Source organism: Hyla sarda, chromosome 13, assembly GCF_029499605.1.
Source record: "Hyla sarda isolate aHylSar1 chromosome 13, aHylSar1.hap1, whole genome shotgun sequence".
NCBI lineage: Eukaryota > Metazoa > Chordata > Amphibia > Anura > Hylidae > Hyla > Hyla sarda.
The window spans coordinates 14,259,231-14,273,908 of record NC_079201.1 but is presented as its reverse complement, the minus strand read 5'-3'; the positions used below and the strand labels follow the sequence as shown (position 1 = coordinate 14,273,908).

The 14,678-nt window shown below is 43.6% G+C and overlaps 3 protein-coding genes across 14 annotated transcripts in view; 2 read left to right on the top strand and 1 right to left on the bottom strand.

The window, feature by feature from the left end:
- The window catches only part of LOC130297687 (protein-glutamine gamma-glutamyltransferase E-like), a 42,609-nt gene extending 40,915 nt beyond the window's left edge, over window positions 1–1,694 (top strand). The window contains exon 12 of the mRNA XM_056550428.1: window positions 1,253–1,694. Within this exon, the coding sequence (XP_056406403.1) occupies window positions 1,253–1,556 (304 nt within the window). The 3' untranslated portion in view covers window positions 1,557–1,694. The remainder of the gene's footprint in view (window positions 1–1,252) is intronic.
- Window positions 1–7,440, bottom strand: part of LOC130297684 (protein-glutamine gamma-glutamyltransferase E-like) — a 229,414-nt gene extending 221,974 nt beyond the window's left edge. Inside the window, exon 1 of one of the 3 annotated variants that reach the window (XM_056550409.1) lies at window positions 7,330–7,440. The gene's annotated coding sequence lies outside the window, so the exon portion shown is untranslated. Of the gene's footprint in view, window positions 1–5,458; window positions 5,478–7,131; window positions 7,243–7,329 lie in introns of those variants that run through there. The other 2 variants (XM_056550408.1, XM_056550411.1) reach the window with 2 other exon arrangements.
- Window positions 4,494–14,678, top strand: part of LOC130297685 (protein-glutamine gamma-glutamyltransferase E-like) — a 56,860-nt gene continuing 46,675 nt past the window's right edge. For 4 of the 10 annotated variants that reach the window (XM_056550427.1, XM_056550426.1, XM_056550421.1 and 1 more), the window contains exon 1: window positions 7,494–7,760. The gene's annotated coding sequence lies outside the window, so the exon portion shown is untranslated. Of the gene's footprint in view, window positions 4,844–7,492; window positions 7,919–11,036; window positions 11,054–12,482; window positions 12,603–14,678 lie in introns of those variants that run through there. The other 6 variants (XM_056550424.1, XM_056550425.1, XM_056550419.1 and 3 more) reach the window with 5 other exon arrangements.

The following is a 14,678-nucleotide window of genomic DNA, read 5'->3' as shown; positions in this document are numbered from 1 at the left end:
GCCTCCAATAGATGGCACCGTAGAGCACGTTTTATCCTGTTGGGAAAGAGTTAATTTGCATATCCTTTTCCCTAAATTCCCAGTGGAGCATGAACGGCCTTCAAACCTCATGTTAGCACTCTCCTCAAAGCGACACTTTATCTTTTTAGTCCCACGGTTCCCATTAACCCCTAAAGGACTGGAAGAATTTTTGGTTTTTGTTTTTTGCACCGTGATCTTTAGATTTTATCAGTACTATTTTGATTTAGATGGCACTTGATTAGAGTTGAGAGAACTTACAGTAAATTGGCTTGTAGCGAACCTCGCAGCTCGGCTGTTGATTAATTTAGTCTGCGTAAATTAGTTCAGCTTTCCAAGGGCTCTGGTTGCCTGGAAAAGTCCGGGACGACAGTTTTAGGTCTCCTAGGTCTGTATCCACCTTTTCCAGGCAACTGGATCCCTTGGAAAGCGGAACTAATTTATGCAGACAAAGGTAATAAAGGGCCGAGCTGCGAGGTTCGCTACAATTTACTGTAAGTTCACTCAACTCTAAACTTGATAGCTTTTTTTTATAATTATTTTTTCTGATGTAACCAATTCGGGCAATTGGTATATTTTTATTTTTCGTATGCGGATAACCGTGCAGGATCAGGAATATGACCATTTAACACCTTGGATAATTCCGCATACAGCGATACCAAATAGGTTAATTTTTTTGGTTGGTTTACATTGTTCTATTTGAAAAATGCGAAAGGCGGGAGGGTTAAACTTTTATTAGGTGTGTGGCTTTTATAATAAATGTTTTTTTTATATTTCATATAAAAACAAGTTCTTCATTTTATTCTTTTACACTTTTTAAGTCTTCATAGGGAACAATATTACCATTGGATTGCTTATACTGATTGTTGGATTGCTTATACTGATTGCTGGATTGCTTATACTGATTGTTGGATTGCTTATACTGATAGCATTGTTCAGATTGGTGCTCTATTCTACTCTGTCAAAAGGGCCATGCCTTATATATTGCTACATACCTACCTATGGCAGACTGTAGCAATAGATCAAGTCATGGCAGCTTTGACAGTGGCACCTTACCAGTTTATAGCCGGTAACAGAGATCAACCCTTGCCAGCTATTAGCGACTGCTGAATGCAGCTGGCAGGTGCCAGGTATGTAGCGAGCTTAGATATCAAGACCTCTGTGTCCCGTGTTTGTTGCATCTCAGACTAGGTGCCATGCTGATGACCAATTAACCCTCTATTGCTCATAACAGGGTGCCCATGCTGGAGCCCAAAGAATCGGGCAGAATGTTTGTGAGTCTCACACCGTCTCAAGCAGGAAGCCGACAGCTCACAGTGGATTTCACTTCCAAACAGTTCACAACTATTAAAGGATTTCACAAGATACAGGTGAAAGAAGCCGCCGAAAAACATGAGGAGGGTGAAGGCCACGAAGAGGATGAGGAAGAGGATGGGGAAGGTGAAGCGTCTGAGGACGGTGAAATGCACGAAGACGGTGAAACATGTGATGAGGAAGAATGTGAGGAGGAAGAAGTCTATGAAGATGAATTAGAATGAACCAGATGTCCGTAACTGAACCATGTACAGATGTAGCAGAGTTCAGTTTGTCAGTTGCATCATTAGAATCATTTTTTTAAATCAACTGATGCCAGAAAGTCAAACAGATTTGTAAATTACTTCTATTTAAAAATCGTAATCCTTCCAGTACTTATCAGCTGCTGTATGCTCAGCAGGAAGTTGTGTAGTTCCTTCCAGTCTGACCACAGTGCTCTCTGCTGACACCTCTGTCCGTGTCAGGAACTGTCAGGTTTGTTATGGGGATTTACTCCTGCTCTGGAAAGTTCCTGACATGGACAGAGGTGTCAGCAGAGAGCACTGTGGTCAGACTGAAAGGAAATTCAAAAAGAAAAGAACTTCCTGTGCAGCATACAGCAGCTGGTAAGTACTGGAAGGATTAAGATTTTTAAAGAGAATTAATTTACACATCTATTTAACCTTCTGGCACCAGTTCATTTAAAAATGTTTTTTTTTTCCAGCGGAGTACCCCTTTAAGGCATTATAAAATCCAGGGCTGTAGTAACTGTTTATCCCAGTGTTTCCCAACCAGGTTGCCTCCAGCTGTTCCAAAACTATAACTCCCAGCATGCCCGGGAGATATATATTGATATATAGTAGTTCACAATCCTAAGGCCTTTTTCACACGGTGGAATGTTCGCACAGAAAATCTCTGTGCAGACATTCCGTACAGTGCAGGCCGCTGGCAGAAACTGCCGGCACTAGGACCGCACGAAGTGCGCCGTCTCATAGACGGCTGTGCATTCTGTGCGGACTTCAAACGTGTTCAATCTTTGTGTGGACACGGAAAATGGAATTTCTGTGCCAAAAACATCTGGCATGGAAATTCTGCCGTTGAAAAAGTACAGCAGAATCCCGTTGCTGCAGCGGAATCTCCATGCAGACATTCCAAGCCCAAGTCAGCACAGAATTTCCGCCATGTGAACGCGCGCTAAGGCCGCATTCACACGGAAGAATTTCTGCACTGAATTCTGCATGAAAAATCTGCATGAATTTATAGCCAATACCCTTAAATTGGATTCTGCTGTCCCACTCACACCGCAGAATTTCTGCTGCAGAATTTCCACTGTAGGAATTCCAATGAAATGAATCGGCTATAATTTCATGCAGAATTCAGTGCAGGAATCCAGCTGTGTGAACCCGGCCTTAGCGTTCACACAGACAGGTTTACTGCGAGTTTCCCGCTGAGAGTTTGAAACGCAGTAGAATCTCCTGAGCCCGACTCCAATCTTGAATTTGACTGCGCCATGTGAATATGCCTATGTAAGAATATACTAGCCCTGGAATATGCCTATGTAAGAATATACTAGCCCTGGAATATGCCTATGTAAGAATATACTAGCCCTGGAATATGCCTATGTAAGAATATACTAGCCCTGGAATATGCCTATGTAAGAATATACTAGCCCTGGAATATGCCTATGTAAGAATATACTAGCCCTGGAATATGTTTATTTTATGATAACTATGGCGATAATGGAAAGAAACGTGACTTACTAAACCCTGCTACATGTGTATATATTCTGTACATTTTAATTATATAAAAAGACATGTAAAGATATGTAACTTATCTCTTCTGCAGTTTAAATAAAAGAGGTTATAGATGTGTTCATTGTGCGCTACTTTTTACATACAGTTTAGTAGATTTACAAAAACTGTCTTTGTTGCCCATAGCAACCGGTCACAGTTCAGTTTTCATTTGACCAGTGCTCGTCAAGATATGAAAGCTGAGCTGTGATTGGTTACTATGGGCTGAGCTATGATTGGTTGTTATGGGCTGAGCTGTGATTGGTTACTATGGGCTGAGCAGTGATTGGTTGTTATGGGCTGAGCTGTGATTGGCTCCTATGGGCTGAGCTGTGATTGGTTGCTATGGGCTGAGCAGTGATTGGTTGCTATGGGCTGAGTAGTGATTGGTTGTTATGGGCTGAGCAGTGATTGGTTACTATGGGCTGAGCAGTGATTGGTTGCTATGGGCTGAGCAGTGATTGGTTACTATGGGCTGAGCTGTGATTGGTTGCTATGGGCTGAGCTGTGATTGGTTGCTATGGGCTGAGCTGTGATTGGTTGCTATGGACTGAGCTGTGATTGGCTGCTATGGGCTGAGCTGTGATTGGTTGCTATGGGCTGAGCTGCGATTGGTTGCTATGGGCTGAGCTGTGATTGGTTGCTATGGGCTGAGCTGTGATTGGTTCCTATGGGCTGAGCTGTGATTGGTTGCTATGGGCTGAGCTGTGATTGGTTGATATGGGCTGAATGGTGATTGGTTGCTATCGACTGAGTAGTGATCAGTTGCTATGGGCTGAGTAGTTATTGGTTGCTATGGGATGAGCTGTGATTAGTTGCTATGGAATGAAAAGTGATTGGTTGCTATATAGTTAGCTATGATTGGATGATATGGGATGAGCAGTGATTGGTTGCTATAGGGTAAGCTATGATTGGATGGGCTGAGCTGTTATTGGTTGCTATGGGCTAAGTAGTGATTTATGGCTAGGGGCTGAACAGTGATTGGTTGCTATGGGCTGAGCTGTGATTAGTTGCTGTGGGCTTAGCTGTGATTGGTTGCTATGGGTTGAGCTGTGATTGGTTGCTATGGGCAACTAACACAGTTTTACTTTTCTCCATAGCTATTTTTATTTTATTTTTTTATATATCATGGGGAGGGGGGAATTTATAATTGTTTGCAGAGTATCTGACAGACCAACATGGTGTAGTTTTTTTTGTTTTATTTACTATTTTGGTACACATTTTCTTATCAACTTGTATTCCCCTGACCAGATGCAAAACGCACAGCATTTTACACCTCTGTTTTTTTTGTGTGCCTCCAGCTGTTGCAAAACTACAACTCCCAGCATGCCCGGACAGCCGTTGGCTGTCCGGGCATGCTGGGAGTTGTAGTCTTGCACCGGCTGGAGGCGCCCTGGTTGGGAAACACTGCTTTAGAGATGATAATGGTTTTCTAGGAAGGTAATCCGTCACATGGAAGATAATTAGTCTTAATGTATGTATCTTCAGTATGATAGCGGTAGTAAGCTGCAGGTAGATGGCAACACTAGATAAATCCTCGAGACATTACTTACTAATATCTTGTAGCTTCTATTTTTACATAAATTATACAACACAATCTGATAAACTGCAATAATCACCAGCAATTTAGAGATAAAAATCGGTTTGGCAAAATTCGGATTTGGTCCAAATTTCACACAAAAAATCTAAACTTTTTTAAAATTCTTTTGGGATTTGTTTTTGTTCCTGCTCCTGTACACAAGGTAAGCGGCGATGCTGTGTAAGTCGCAACAACTTACTGTGCAGGAGAAGGGACTACTATCTTTCGACAGGTGTCCCTACTCTTGTACATACTTGCAGTGAAGACTTGAAGGCCAAAAATACCCTCTTGTACATCAGGTGCTGCTTCTTCTTGGATATTTTTCAAATGCTTATAGCACCATCAGGCCACGCCCCCTCCATGCATGTCTATGGGAGGGGGGGTGTCAGCCGACACCCCCCCTCCCATAGACATGAATGGAGGGGTATAAAGTGACGTCACAAGGGGCGTGGCCGTGACGTCATGACCACTGTCACAGGAACTTGGCGTTTGCTTAGAACTGGAGATCAAGGGGGGGCTCAGCAGCGGACCCCCGCAATCAGACATCTTATCCCCTATCCTTTGGATAGGGGATAAGATGTCTCAGTGGAGTACCCCTTTAAAATACACTAATAAAATAAGAAAATTATACAATGACGCGTTTCGAGGGCTTTGTCTCCCTTCATCAGGTTGTCATAAAAACTACACATCACAGTAGACCTTGGTGCCATATGGTTAATGGGCGGAGTCACAAAGAATCATACATCATGTTATGGAGAATATATTGTGCATACTTTACCTGGACAATTGGAGGGTAGTCGGGGAAACCCAAATCAGGGACGGAATCTGTCAGATTTGCAGAAACGGACCAGAATCACTCATCTCTTCCACCGATCAGTCCTAGTATGGAAACCACCTACCTAATAGTGTGTAGGTCCCTCCAGCTCTGACCCCTCAATTCAAGGATTCCACAAGACCTCTGAAGGTGTCCCGTGGTATGTGGTACTCAGGAATGGTGCAAGGACTTTTGCCACCCAAGGCAAAAGCTAATATAACAGACCGGACCCAAGTAGAAAGTTCACTTGCTCTGCCACTTTAGAACTGTGTTTCCCAACCAGGGTGCCTCCAGCTGTTGCAAAACTCCAACTCCCAGCATGCCCAGACAGCCTATGGCTGTCTGGGCATGCTGGGAGTTGTAGCTTTGCAACAGCTGAAGGCGCCCTGGTTGGGAAACACTGCCATGGACTTGCAATGTGGTCAACCACTATGAGGAGGAACCAAATTAATATTGCTTTGTTGTATAGGTGAAGAAGAAACAGACCGGACCCAAGTAGGAAGTTCACCTGCTCTGCCACTTTAGAGCTGTGTTTCCTAACCAGGGTGTCTGAGCATTCTGGGAGTTTTAATTTTGCAACAGCTGGAGGCTCCCTGGTTGGGAAACACTGCCAGTGCCACCGCTGCTGTGCTGCCTTTGGCTGTCCGGGCATGCAGTGAGTTGTAGTTTTGCAACAGCTGGAGGCGCCCTGGTTTGGAAACACTGCCATGGACTTGCAATGTGGTCAACCACTATCAGGAGGAACCAAATTAATAATGCTTTGTTGTACAGGGGAAGAGGAAACAGACCGGACCCAAGTAGGAAGTTCACCTGTGCTCTGCCACTTTAGAACCTTTGGCTGTCTGTGCATGCTGGGAGTTGTAGTTTTGAAACAGCTGAAGACACCCTGGTTGGGAAATACTGCCCTGGACTTGCAATGTGGTCAATCACTATTAGGAGGAACCAAATGAATAAAGCTTTGTTGTATAGGGGAAGAGAAAAAAAAGATCGGACCCAAATAGGAAGTTCATCTGCTTTGCCACCTTAGAGCTGTGTTTCCCAACCAGGGTGCCTCCAGCTGTTTCAAAACTACAACTCCCAGCATGCCCGGACAGCCTTTGCCCTGACAGAGGAGGATCCAAATGAATAACGCTTTGTTGTACAGGGGAAGAGGTAACAGAGCGGACCCAAGTAGTGAGTTCACCTCCTCTGCCACTTTAAACCTTTGGCTGTCCGGGCATGCAGGGAGTTGTAGTTTTGCAACAGCTGAAGGCGCCCTGGTTGGGAAGCACTGCCCTATTAATGAGGTCAACCAATATGAGGAGGACCCAAAAGAATAATGCTTTGTTGTACAGGGGAAGAGGAAACAGACCAGACCCCAAGTAGGATATTCCCCTGCTCTGCCACTTAAGAACTGTGTGTTTCCCAACCAAGGTATCTCCAGCTGTTGCAAAACTACAAATCCCAGCATGCCCGGACAGCCTATGGCTGTCCGGGCATGCAGGGAGTTGTAGTCTTGCAACAGCTGAAGGCACACTGTTTGGGAAACACTGCCCTGGACTTGCAATGTGGTCGACCACTATCAGGAGGAACCAAATGAATAATGCTTTGTTGTACAGGGGAAGAGGAAACAGACCGGACCCAAGTAGGAAGTTCACCTGTGCTTTGCCACTTTAGAACCTTTGGCTGTCCGGGCATGCTGGGAGTTGTAGTTTTGAAACAGCTGAAGGAGCCCTGGTTGAGAAATACTGCCCTGGACTTGCAATGTGGTCAACCACTATGAGGAGGAACCAAATGAATATTGCTTTGTTGTATAGGGGAAGAGGAAACAGACCGGACCCAAGTAGGAAGTTCACCTGCTCTGCCACCTTAGAACGTTTGGCTGTCTGGACATTGCTGGGAGTTGTAGTTTTGAAACAGCTGAAGGCGCCCTGGTTGGGAAACACTGCCATGGACTTGCAATGTGGTCAACCACTATGAGGAGGAACCAAATGAATATTGCTTTGTTGTACAGGGGAGGAGGAAACAGACCGGACCCAAGCAGGAAGTTCACCTGCTCTGCCACCTTAGAGCTGTGTTTCCCAACCAGGGTGTCCGGGCATGCTGGGAGTTGTAGTTTTGCAACAGCTGGAGGCTCCCTGCTTGGGCACCATTGCCAGTGCCGCTGCTGCTGTGCACCTCTTTAGTGCTTCCGGTTATTTGCCTGCAGCTGTAACTAAGATCCGGCGCATGAAAAATCCTGTCAGCAACCTGTAGCTCTCGTCTCTGCGTCAGCTATTGTCTGCAGGTATCAGCCACCAAGCCCTTTATAGTCACCAGCTGCAGAACATCTTCTGCGCTCTTAACCCCTTGTGGACGCTGCCAATTTTCGCTTTTTCACTTTTTTTTTTCCTTCTCGCTTTCTATTAGAACTCTCTTAGTTTTCCATCCACAGACCCATGTGAGGTTGTTGTTTATTTTTATTATTTCTTGCACCATCAATTGTACTTTGTAAAGACGCCTCTCGTTTTACCATAAAATGTAGCGCGAAACAAAAAAAATGTTATTTGTAGGGGGAAATTGAAAAGGAAACAGCAATTTTACACATTTTGGGGGTTTTCATTTTTACGCTGTACACTTTACGGGAACACTGAAATGTTTTCTTTAGTCCGTGGGTCGATACGATTAAAATGATCCCCATGATTATAGCTTTTCTATTATTGTGCTACTTTAAAAACAAAGACAAAAAAGTCAAAAGGGGGAGACTTATGAAAACCTGTCCAGAGGAAAAGTTGCTGAGTTGCCCATAGCAACCAATCAGATCACTTCTTTCATTTATGAAAAGGCCTCTGAAAACTGAAAGTAGCGATCCGACTGTATCATTTTATAAGCCATGATCTGTAGCTTTCTATCAGGACCATTATTGCATTTATGTCATCACTTTTTATCCCATTTTTTTTTTTAAACGTTAAGTTTAACTTGCTGATTTTGGTATTTCCTTACATTTACAATGTTAATTCCCTATCCAACTACTGGGGGCTTCTACCTAATGGGGGTATTCCTTATCTAACTACTGGGGGCTTCTACCTAATGGGGGATTCCCTATCTAACTACTGGGGGCTTCTACCTAATGGGGGTATTCCTTATCTAACTACTGGGGGCTTCTACCTAATGGGGGATTCCCTATCTAACTACTGGGGGCTTCTACCTAATGGGGGAGGGGGGATTCCCTATCTAACTACTTAGGGATTCTACCTAATGGGGGAGGGGGGGATTCCCTATCTAACTACTTAGGGATTCTACCTAATGGGGGGATTCCCTACCTATCTACTGGGGGCTTCTACCTAGTAGGGAGAATTCTCTGCCTACATACCTACTGGAGGCTTCTAACTAAAAGGGGAAACTCCCTACCTAACTACTGGGGGCTTCTACCTAATAGGGGGGATTCCCAACCTAACTACTGGGGTCTTATACCAAATAGAGTGCTTCCTTACCTACCTAACTACTGAGGGCTAGTACCTTTTAGAGGGATTCCCTGCCTACTGATCATTTGTGGGATTCTACCTAAAAGGGGGGTTCCCTACCTACTTATCTTCTACCTCATAGGAGAGAATTTCCTACCTCATTACCTGAGGTTTCTACCTAATAAAGGGGTTCACTACCTAAATTCTGGGGGCTTCTATATAATTGAGGGAATACCCTGCCTACCAGGGGATTTTACCTTATAGGGGGATTTCCTACCTATCTACTGGGGGCTTCTACCTAATAGGGGGTATTCCCTACCTAACTACTGCAGGCTTCTACCTAATAGGGGGCATTCCATAACTACTGGGGGCATATCTTATTATGAGTGTCAGTGAGGGCCTCATGTTCTTCAAGTCTACAGCCACCTCTGCTGTCACATCGGTAATTGGTGTCAGTCAGTACTTGAAAAAAATTTGGTCTTGGGTGTACTAAATGGGACAAGGCCGTCCACAACCCAGACATATCCCTTCCAGCATCTAAAAAATTAGCAGTTCGAGCAGTTAGAGATGGAGTTAGAGGGCGCCACCACTAATGCTTCCCTGGCTAAGCAGTAAGTAGGGTTAGTTTTTTACTCTAAATACTGTATGTCACAAGATCCATGTGTAGGGTCACGTAATGGTTATCTCAGGTATGTTAGGAATCATCTACTTGCTATGGGCAGACATGATACCTGTCTAGCAATTAGTTATTGTCAGTCGTAACGGGAATTGCGAAATTCATTATTCAAATCAGCGGTGGCAGGTCTGGTATTTTTTAATATCCTGCTCTAAGGAACTCAGCCGTATCATTATCAAGGGGAAAAACATCAGTCTCCAATTACTTCTGACTAATAGGTGTGAAATCTCTGTATATCCTCCACTTACGTAATGGATCCTGCTGTATGGAACTGTACATGCCTTAGCCCTTTCCTGTTGACGTATAGCAGTATTTACCAACCAGGGTGCCTCCAGCTGTTGCAAACCTACAACTCCCATGTGATCACATGATCACCTTTGTATAGTTTATCCCAACCAGTGTGCCTTTGGCTGTCCGGGTATGCTGGGAGTTGTAAGTTTGCAACAGCTGGAGACACACGGGTTTGGACACACTAGTCTATAGCCATGTGGACCTCCAGCTGTTGCAAAACTACAACTCCCACCATGCTGGACAGCTAAAGGTGCACTGGTTGGGAAACCCTATACACAGGTGATCATGTGATCAGATGTTCAAGTGTAATAGGGTAGAGAAACCCTCTTATTATGAGAGCCCCAGTCGTTAGGTAGGGGATCCCCCCTATTAGGTAGAAGCCCCCAGATGATAGGTATAGAATCCCCCTATTAGGTAGAAGCCCCCAGATGATAGGTATAGAATCCCCCTATTAGGTAGAAGCCCCCAGATGATAGGTATAGAATCCCCCCTATTAGGTAGAAGCCCCCAGATGATATGTGTAGAAGCCCCCAGATGATAGGTATAGAACCCCCCCTATTGGGTAGAAGCCCCCAGATGATAGGTATAGAATCCCCCCTATTAGGTAGAAGCCCCCAGATGATAGGTATAGAATCCCCCCTATTAGGTAGAAGCCCCCAGATGATATGTGTAGAAGCCCCCAGATGATAGGTATAGAATCCCCCCTATTAGGTAGAAGCCCCCAGATGATAGGTATAGAATCCCCCCTATTAGGTAGAAGCCCCCAGATGATAGGTATAGAATCCCCCCTATTAGGTAGAAGCCCCCAGATGATAGGTATAGAATCCCCCCTATTAGGTAGAAGCCCCCAGATGATAGGTATAGAATCCCCCCTATTAGGTAGAAGCCCCCAGATGATAGGTATAGAATCCCCCTATTAGGTAGAAGCCCCCAGATGATAGGTATAGAATCCCCCCTATTAGGTAGAAGCCCCCAGATGATAGGTATAGAATCCCCCCTATTAGGTAGAAGCCCCCAGATGATAGGTATAGAATCCCCCCTATTAGGTAGAAGCCCCCAGATGATAGGTATAGAATCCCCCTCATTAGTTAAAAGCCACCAGTTGATTTAAAAAAAAAAAAAAAAAAAAAAAAAAAAAGAATTTCCAGCGGAGTACCCCTTTAACGATAGGTATACTTTAATAAATGGGGACACAGTGTATGTAACAAATTCCTTTATGAGGGCAGAAGTATATCATGGATTTATATATGGAGCACAATATTTAAGTAACATATGGGACAGGATGTATAATTAAATAATTTATGGGGGGCACAGTACATATAATTCATTTACAGGGCACAATATATAATTAATTAATATATGGGGAACACTGTATGTATTTAACTTATGAGGGCACAGTATATTTTATTAATTCATTCATGGGGGCATTGTATTGAATTTTTGGGGGTACAGTATATAATTTATGGGGGCACCATTAATGTAATTAGATACTGTGCCCCCATAAATGAATACATTTTTGGGGGTACAGTATATCATTTATGGGGGTACAGCGTATGCAATTTATTTATGAGGGCACAGTATAAAATGAACTCCTTTGTGTGATCTAGGTTAACGCATCATCACCTGCCAAACATGAGAGGCTATATTAAAGGGGTACTCCGGTGGAAAACTTTTTTTTTTTCTTCTTCTTCTTTTCTCTGTGTTCCAAAAAGAAAATAATTTCCTCTGTAGTATTCAGCAGCTAATAAGTAGTGGAAGGATTAAGATTTTTTTTAATAGAAGTAATTTACAAATCTGTTTAACTTTATGGCACCAGTTGATTTAAAAAAAAAAAAAACATAATAATTCCACCGGAGTACCCCTTTAAAGTACAATTAACTAAAGGCAAAAAACACACACACACATACACACACACACATACACACACACATACACACACACCTTTTCCCATTGAATACTCATCAATGTACAGCCAATACTATGATTTTGGGTGGCCATTTCAGGAAGAGTTGCTGCACACACTTTTCCAGTGCTATAGAACAGTCCTTCCCAACCAGGGTGCCTCCAGCTGTTGCAAAACTACAACTCCCAGCATGCCCGGACAGCCAACGGCTGTCCGTGCATGCTGCGAGTTGTAGTTTTGCAACAGCTGTAGGCACCCTAGTTGGGAAGCACTGCTATAGAACAAAATAGAAGTCTGTGTTAATGTCATGTGATTATACTGCCTACTAGTGGTGTGAGCCCTAATGTCGTATATGATACTATAGACAGGACTAGAGATGAGCGAACTTACAGTAAATTCGATTCGTCACAAACTTCTCGGCTCGGCAGTTGATAACTTTTCCTGCATAAATTAGTTCAGCTTTCAGGTGTCCCGTGGGCTGGAAAAGGTGGATACAGTCCTAGGAGACTCTTTCCTAGGACTGTATCCACCTTTTCCAGCCCACCGGAGCACCGGAAAGCTGAACTAATTTACGCAGGAAAAGTCAACTGCCGAGCCGAGAAGTTAGTGACGAATCAAATTTACTGTAAGTTCGCTCATCTCTAGACAGGACCATCAGACAACTTCAAGTGTCATATCTAATGTTGCTGTCCAATACAAGTAGGAAAAACAGATGCACAACTATAGGGGGCGCCTTGAGTTTAAGTGGGCCCGAAAAGGTACCTCTCCTCCTTCTTATATGAGAAGAATAGAGCTATATATCATCTGTATATTGAGGTAAATATCTTTAGAAACTATGTATAGTACCATATGTGTATCTGGAAAAGACTACATATATACTGTATATGTGTATATATATATATATATATATATATATATATATATATATATATATATATATTAATGCACAAGAAGTAAGAATCAGGCTGCACTCACCACTGAAGTCTGTAGTGCTTTAAAGGGGTACTCCGGTAGAAAATTTTTTTTTTTTTTTTTTTTTTAAATCAACTGGTGCCAGAAAGTTAAACACATTTGTAAATTACTTCAATTAAAACATTTTTACCCTTTCAGTACTTTTTAGCAGCTGTATACTACAGAGGAAATTCTATTCTTTTTGAATTTCTTTTTTTCTTTTCTTTTTTTTGTCGTGTCCACAGTGCTCTCTGCTGACACCTGGTGCCCGTATCAGGAACTGTCCAGAGCAGGAGAAAATCCCCATTGCAAACCTCTCCTGCTCTGGACAGTTCCTGAGACCAACAGAGGTGTCAGCAGAGAGCACTGTGGACAAGACAAAAAAAAAAATTCTAAAAGAAAAGAATTTCCTCTGTAGCATACAGCTGCTTAAAAGTACTGGAAGGGTAAAGATTTTTTAATAGAAGTCATTTACAAATCTGTTTAACTTTCTGGCACCAGTTGATTTAATTCAACGTCCATCCATAGGGGTACATGTAGCAGGTACTTAAAACGAGTCATCTCATCAAAAACAGTGGAATTTTTTTTGCCAAAGTTCCCCAAAGAAACATATTGGCATTACCTGCCAAAGGTCCATAAATCACCAACCCGTCCCCTGGGACGTCCTATCGTTTCCGGGATGGGGTCGGTGATAGAGGGCCTTTCAAAGTATGTATATTGGCTACTTAGACCCATCCTCTGTGACTTTCCTACATACTTGAAGGACACTGGTGATTTTTTGAAAGCCTTAGAAGGGGTTTCGTGGCAAGAATATTTTAACCTTTCTTCGATGTGGAAAGCCTCTATACCCGGATCCCCCAGAATTTGGGGTCCGGGTGGTGGGGGAACTACTCTTTGACATGGACAATGATCCCCTTTTAGTTAATTTCATATGTGAGTCTTTAAATTTTATTTTGTCCCACAATGCGTTCAGATTTAATGACAGGTGGTATAGGCAGGACTCTGGGACTGCCATGGGCACGCCGGTGGCATCCACTTTTGCTAAATATTTTGTGTTTAGTGCTTGGATCTCCTTTGTGAAGCATATAGGAGTTTTTTTCCCCCCGCTATATGGATGACCTATTCCTTGTCTGGAAAGGGAATGTGACACAGTTTAATCAATTTATTGAGTTCCTAAACAACAATGGTGACTTTAAAGGGGTACTCCACTGCTCAGCGTTTGGAACATACTGGTGAAGCTTAGGTGCTAACTGGCACAGGCCGGGGTTCCTGGCACTCTGACGCCACAGCACCGCTCAGCTCATCAATATTCCTCCCCTCCCTTCGCCTCTCCCTCTTCTCCTTACTCTGTAATGAAGAGGCAGAGGGAGGGGAGGAATATTGATGAGCTGGGTGGCGCTGCGGATGAGCGGTGCTGACGTCAGAGTGCCAGTAACCCCGCCTGTGCCAGTTTGCACCTAATTAGCATATACAGAAAATTGAAGATTTCAGCCAAACGGCTGGACGGATCTGGGCACGGTAGGCATCAAACTGATCAGCATCCCCCGCAATACCAGCCAGTACCACTGGTTAGTGTGGGGGGAGTTAGCTAACAGTTTTCCTTTAAAGTAATGTTACTTTTTTATAGTTCATTCATTTACGTATGCAGCAATACCACATATGTTTATGTTTATTTTTGGGAAAAGGGGGGTGATTCAAAGGGGGGTGATAGCATAACATTGATCAGTGTTATTTGTGGTTGACTGCTTCAGCCTGGCATGCGGACGGCGAGGAGGCAGGTAACCACGGTGGTCCCGTTCAGCACCGATGAGCAGCCGGGATGTTGTTTTTAGCATTTTAGATGCTGCAATCAACTTTGAGATGATCGATGATTGGTGATGTCCGGCATTAGCTGCCGGGACCACCCCGCTATAACCCGCACTCTGCTCCTGAGCGCACGTC